Genomic DNA, 7,104 nt, shown 5'->3' on the forward strand with positions numbered 1-7,104 from the left:
TCGTACGTCATCCGTGGTTGTCACCCAATCACGCCATCCATCGATCTTCTACTCCTGCCTCCAAAACTCACTTTTGGATGTAATGAGTGTTTTATTTATGTGTGTTGTTAGTTGATGATGAATTTAGTACCTGGATGATCAGTTTGTGTAGTTTGACTTGTTTGTAGGTGTTTGAATTCTCGTATTTTCTTAAAAGGTTCTTTTGTGCTTGAATTTACTCGTGTAATTTGGCTTGTAAGCATTGATATTGCTTGAATGAACTGTCTTGTTATTTGACTGCTTTGGTATTATTCATGTTTGAATGCCCTCTTTTTCTATTTTGGCTTTTTTTATCATCAAATTCCCTCTATTTCGACGGGTCTATAATTGTTTGGAGTCCCTCTCTTCTATTTCGACTGGTTTATAAGTGTTTAAAGTCCCTCTCTTCTTTTTCGACTGGTTTATATGTGTTTGAGGTCCCTCTCTTCTATTTTGAGTGGTTTATAAATATTTGGAGCCCCTCTCTTTTATTTCTACTGGTTTATAAATGTTTGGAGTCTCTCTCTTCTATTTCGACTGGTTTATATGTGTTTGAAATCCCTCTCTTCTATTTCGACTGGAAGTGTTTGAAGTCCCTCTCTAATATTTCGAGTGGTTTATATGTGTTTGAGGTCCCTTTCTTCTATTTTGACTATTTTTATAACTATTTGGAGTCCCTCTCTTCCAGTTCAACAGGTTTATAAGTGTTTGAAGTCCCTCTCTTCTATTTCGACTGGTTTATATGTGTTTGAGGTCCCTCTCTTCTATTTTAAGGGGTTTTTAAGTATTTGAAGTCCCTCTCTACTATTTCGAGTGGTTTATATGTGTTTGAGGTCCCTCTCTTCTATTTTCACTGGTTTATAGGTATTTAGAGTCTCTTTCTTCTAGTTCGAGTGGTTTATAAGTGTTTGAAGTCCCTTTCCTCTATTTCGAGTGCTTTATATGTGTTTGAGGTCCCTCTCATCTATTTTGACTGGTTTATAAGTATTCGGAGTCCCTCTCTTCTATTTCGACTGGTTTATAAGTGTTTGGAGTCCTTTTTCTAATTCGACTGATTTATATGTGTTTGAAGTTCCTCTCTTCTATTTCGACTGGTTTAGAAGTGTCTGATGTCCCTCTCTTCAGTTTTGAGTGGTTTATGAGTATTTTCTAATTCGACTGATTTATAAGTATTTGGAGCCCCTCTCTTCTATTTCGACTGGTTTATAAGTGTTTGGAGTCCCTCTCATCTATTTTGATTGGTTTATAAGTATTTGGAGTCCCTCTCTTCTATTTCGACTGGTTTATAAGTGTATAGAGTTCCTCTCTTCTATTTTGACTGGTTTATAAGTCATTGAAGTCCATCTCTTCTATTTCAAGTGGTTTATATGTGTTTTAGGTCCCTCTCTTCTATTTTGAGTGGTTTATGAGTATTTGGAGTCCCTCTCTTCTATTTCGACTGGTTTATAAGTTTTTAGAGCTCCTCTCTTCCATTTTAGCTGGTTTATAAGTGTTCGGAGTCCCTCTCATCTATTTTGACTGGTTTTTAAGTATTTGGAGTCCTTATCTTCTATTTCGACTGCTTTATAAGTGTTTGGAGATCCTCTCTTCTATTTCGACTGCTTTATAAGTCATTGAAGTTCCTCTCTTCTATTTCGACTGATTTATATGTGATTGAAGTCCCTCTCTTCTATTTTGAGAGATTTATGAGTATTTGGAGTCCCTCTCTTCTATTTAGACTGGTTTATAAATGTTTGAAGTCACTCTTCTATTTCGACAGGTTTATATGTGTTTGAGGTCCCTCGTTTTATTTTGAGTGGTTTATGAGTATTTGGAGTCCCCTCTTCTATCTCCTATTTTGACTACTTTATAACTGTTTGGAGTCCCTCTCTTCTATTTCGACTGGTTTATAAGTGATTGAAGTCCCTCTCTACTATTTCGACTGTTTTATAAGTTTTTGAGGTCCTTCTCATCTATTTTGACTGGTTTATAAGTATTTGAAGTCCCTGTCCTCTATTTCGACTGGTTTATATGTGTTTGAGGTCCCTCGCTTTTATTTTGAGTGGTTTATGAGTGTTTGGAGTCTCTCTCTTCTATTTCGACTGGTTTATAAGTGTTTGGAGTCCCTCTCTTCTATTTCGACTGGTTTATAAGTGTTTGAAGTCCCTCTCTTTTACTTCGCCTGTTTTTGTCAGTGTTTAAATTTCCTTTTTTTTATTACCTCCGCCAGGAGGTTATGTTTTCGGTTCGGTTTGTTTGTTTGTTTGTTTGTTTGTTTCTCTGTTTGTCTGTCTGTCTGTGGACAACGTAGAGGCCACATTTCTACACGGAATCACTTCAAACTTGGCCAAGTAGTTCCCCAATGTGTATGGAAGAACTGATTAAATTTTGGTCAAGGTCACCCCAAGGTCAAGGTCACAGGGGTCACTGGTGTCACTATGACATAAGTGGCCATATCAAGAGACAGAAATAAAGCACTGACTTTTGCATAAGCCAACAGGGAAGTCCTAGTCCAGGCGCAACCCATGGGTGATGTTCAAATTTATAAAGGTCAAAGGTCAAGGTCATATTGGTGGCATTATATCAATGTCATATTAAGTATCAGTGGCAAATGAACAAAGATCACTTGAAGGTCAAAAGTCAAGCAGGTCACTTGAAGGTCAAGGTCACGTGAAGGTCAAGGTCACGTGAAGGTCAAGGTCACCTGAAGGTCAAGGTCACGTGAAGGTCAAGTACATTTGAAGATCAAGGTCACTTGAAGCCAAGGTCATGTGAAGGTCAAGGTCACGTGAAGGTCAAGGTCACTTGAAGGTCACGTGAAGGTCAAGGTCATGTGAAGGTCGAAGTCACATCAATTCATGATTCTAGGACATATGGCGCTCTAGGTCACCTTGGCGGAGGTATGTCCTCTACGAGGACCATGTCCGCGTTCAGGACTTGCTCACTTGTTTTGACTGTTTTTAGGCTTGAATATCGTTTTTAACAATTTTACTAGTTTGATAATGTATATGTAGCCTCTCACGCATACTATCTGAACTGTTCATTACTTTATTATTTTTTTCTGAACTTATAGTGCAAATGATGTCTCATTATTTTAGTTAGTAAAAGGTGTCTATTTAGCTGTGATATTTTTCAGCAAACAATGGTTTTTTGGTTTGAAATTGGTTATATTTGAATAACTTGACCGTTACTACAATTAACAATTTATTTATTAATTTTATAAAGTCACTCTAGCGATGACTAAGCTTTTTACTACTGATTTTTCCGTTTCAAATTTCAACAAAGATAAGCTTTCGACAAATACCTGTAGAGCTTACTTCACAATATGGTCGAACCTTCCTTCAAAGGTTTAATGAATATTCAGTTATCTGTTTCAAGATATTTACTTCGGGGTAACTGGAATCCAGATCTTTTGTGGCGTTACTGGTATCCCGATCGTTGGAGGCGTAACTGGTATCCTATCGTTGAAGGCATAACTGGTATCCCGGTTGTTGGAGGCATACCTGGTATCATGACCGTTAGAGGTGTACCTAGTATCCGATCGTTGGAGGCATTGCTGGTATCTTGGTTCGAGGCATAACTGGGATCCCGATCGTTGGAGGCGTAACAGGTATCCCGATCGTTGAAGGCGTAACTGGTATCTCGGCCGTTGGAGGCGTAACTGGTATCTCGGCCGGTGGGGCGTAACTGGGATCTTGATCGTTGGAGGCATAACAGGTATCCCGATCTTTGGAGACGTAGCTGGAATCCCGATCGTTGGAGGCGTAACTGGGATCCTAATCGTTGGAGGCATAACTGGGATCTTGATCGTTAGAGGCATAACTGGGATCCTGATCGTTGGAGGCGTAACTGGTATCCTGACCGTTGGAGGCGTAACTGGGATCCTGAAAGTTGTAGGTGTAACTGGTATCTCGATTGTTAGAGGCGTAACTGATATCCCGATCGTTGGAGGCATAACTAGGATCTCGATCGTTGGAAGCTTAACTGGGATCCAGATCGTTGGAGGTGTAAGTATTATCCCAATCATTGGAGGCTTAACTGGGATCCCAATCATTGGAGGCGTAAATGGGATCCCGATCTTTTCAGGCGTAAGAGGTATCCCGATCATTAGAATCATAACTGGTATCCCGATCATTGGTGACGTAACTGGGATCCTGATCGTTGGAGGTGTAACAGGTATACTGACCGTTGGAGACGTAACAGGTATCCCAATTATTGGTGGCGTAACTGTGATCGTGATTGTTGGAGGCGTAACTAGGTTTACGATCGTTGGAGGCATAACTGGGATCCTATTCCAATCTTTGGAGGCGTAGATCCCAATCGTTAGCGGCGTAACTGGGATCCCAATCATTGGAGGCGTAAATGGGATCCCGATCTTTTCAGGCGTAAGAGGTATCCCGATCATTAGAAGCATAACTGGTATCCCGATCATTGGTGGCGTAACTGGGATCCTGATCGTTGGAGGCGTAACAGGTATACTGATCGTTGGAGGCGTAACAGGTATCCCGATCATTGGTGGCGTAACTGTGATCCCGATTGTTGGAGGCGTAACTAGGTTTACGATCGTTGGAGGCGTAACTGGGATCCTAATCCGATCGTTGGAGGCATAACTGGGATCTCGATCCGATCGTTGAAGGCGTAACTGGAAATCCAATCGTTGGAGGTGTAACTGGGATCTCAATCATTGGAGGCTTAACTGGTATCCTGATCATTGGAGGAGTAACTGGGATCCTGATCGTTGAAGTCGTAACTGGTATCCCAATGGTCGGAGTCATTAAGGATCCAGATCGTTGGAGGTGTAAGTGGGATCCCGATTGTTGGAGGCTTAACTGGTATCCTGATCATTAGAGGCGTAACTGGTATCAGAATCATTGAGGGCGTAACTGGGATCCCGGTCGTTGGTAATGTAACTGGGATTCTGATCGTTGGAGGCGTAACTGGGATCCCGATCATTGAAGGTGTAACTTGGATCCCGATCGTCAATGGCGTAACTGGGATCCTGATTGTTGGAGGCGTAACTGAGATCCTGATCGTTGAAGGCGTAACTTGGATCCCGATTGTCAAAGGCGTAACTGGGATCTCTATCGTTGGAGGTGTAACTGGGATCCCGATGTTGGAGGCATAACAGGTATCCCAACTGTTAGAGGCTTAACTGGTATCCTGATTGTTGGAGTCTTGACTAATATCCCGATTGTTGGAGGCATAACTGGGATCCCGATCTTTGGAGACATAACTGGGATCCAGATCGTTTGAAGCGTAACGGGGATCTCGATGATTGGAGACGTAACTGGGATCCTGATCATTGGAGGCGTAATTGGGATTCCGATCGTTGGAGGCGTAACAGGTATCCCGATCATTGGATGCCTAACTGGTATCCCGATCATTGGAGGCATAACTTTGATCCCGATTGTCGGAGGCGTAACTGGGATCCTGATTGTTGGAGGTGTAACTAGTATCCCGTCGTTGGAAGCCTAACTGGGATCCCAATCCGATCGTTGAAGGCGTAACTGGGATCCCAATCATTGGAGGTGTAACTGGGATCCCGATCCTTGGACGCTTAACTGGTATCACAATCGTTGGAGGCGTAAATGGGATCCGATTGTTGGAGGCGTAACTGGTATCCCGATTGTTGGAGGCATAATCGGGATCCCAATCGTTGAAGGGGTAACTGGTATCCCAATCGTTTGAGGCGTAACTGGGATCCCGATTGTTGGAGGCGTAACTGGGATCTCAATCGTTGCAGGGATAACTGGGATACCGATCATTGATGGCGTAAGTGGGATCTTGATCATTAGAGGCGTGACTGGTATACCGTTCATTGGAGGTGTAACTGGGATCCCAATTGTTGGAGGCGTAACTGGGATCCCGACCGTTGGAGACATAACTAGGATCCCGATCATTGGAATCGTAAATGGGATCCCGATCCGATCGTTGGAGGTGTAACTGGGATCAAGATCCGATCGTTGAATGCGTAACTGGGACCCCAATCGTAGGAACTGTAACTGGGATCTCGATCGTTAGGAGCGTAACTGGGATCCAGATCGTAGGAGGTGTAACTGGGATCCCGATCCCATCGTTAAATGCGTAACTGGGACCCCAATCGTAGGAGGTGCAACTGGGATCTCGATCGTTGGAGGTGTACCTGGGATCCCGATCGTTGGAGGCGTAACTGGTATCCTGACCGTTGGAGGCATAACTGGTATCCCAATCGTTGGAGGCGTTAATGGGATGCCGATCGTTGGAGGCGTTAATGGGATGCCGATCGTTGGAGGCGTAACTGGGATCCCGATCGTTGGAGGCGTAATTGGTATCCCGATCATTGGAGGGGTCCTAAGTAACAAACCTTCATGAAGATATTTATGCTGATGTTTAGCATAAAAGTTGATGTCATTTGTATTAGATATTGGTATATTTAAAAGTCTGAGAGAGAGGAGAGAGAGAGAGAGAGAGAGAGAGAGAGAGAGCTATTTGACGGGCTTGATACAAATTATAGGTAATTATGATTCTCTAATAGTGACCCACACGGGTGGCGTGCGCAGCAAGTTCATGTACAGCTTGCCAGATCGAGGAAGAATGAGATGGGATTTATTCACGAGCGATGCTGTCCATGGCTGAACAAAGACCATTGGAGAAACGGAAAGGAAATTGAAGAACCGACAAAAGAAGACGTTTAAGGGATGTAGCCATCTCAAACCATCATATATAGAGTAATGATTTACTATAATTGCTTTTAATTTACTATTGGTATTGAAGTCATTCTTTAGCTACTATAAATAAGATAAACATATTTCTGTTTCCCTTGGTCGTAAACATCTCCTGCGCCCGTATGTCTAACGGCATAAACATCTTATCATTATTATTAAGGCTACTCGTGAATGGCAAAGGGAAGAGACAGTGACATTGCCCCATCAAGCAGGATATTGCCGTAGAGATGCATATGATCAGTGCCCAAGTCCCCTCTTCACCCAAGCAATGACCAATGAGGGCCAGGCAATGGCTGCTGGTGACTCCCCCAAACCCTCAATCCTTAGCTCACAAGAATGGTGAGGTTGCAGCGACCGAAGGAACTAACGATTTCGAGCGGGACTCGAACCCCAGTTGGCGATT

General features: G+C 42.9%; 2 protein-coding genes across 2 annotated transcripts; both read right to left on the reverse strand.

Moving 5' to 3' along the window:
* Positions 1–3,379: 3,379 nt before the first annotated feature.
* On the reverse strand, positions 3,380–4,510 carry LOC137636069 (saposin-like protein 11). The gene has a single exon (XM_068368495.1). It carries the CDS (start codon positions 4,508–4,510, stop codon positions 3,380–3,382), a length of 1,131 nt encoding a protein of 376 aa, XP_068224596.1.
* Positions 4,511–5,078: 568 nt separating this feature from the next.
* LOC137636068 (uncharacterized) lies at positions 5,079–5,390 on the reverse strand. Its single transcript, XM_068368494.1, has one exon. It carries the CDS (start codon positions 5,388–5,390, stop codon positions 5,079–5,081), a length of 312 nt encoding a protein of 103 aa, XP_068224595.1.
* Positions 5,391–7,104: the final 1,714 nt, after the last annotated feature.

Source organism: Palaemon carinicauda, unplaced genomic scaffold (genome assembly GCF_036898095.1).
Source record: "Palaemon carinicauda isolate YSFRI2023 unplaced genomic scaffold, ASM3689809v2 scaffold2214, whole genome shotgun sequence".
NCBI classification, from domain to species: domain Eukaryota; kingdom Metazoa; phylum Arthropoda; class Malacostraca; order Decapoda; family Palaemonidae; genus Palaemon; species Palaemon carinicauda.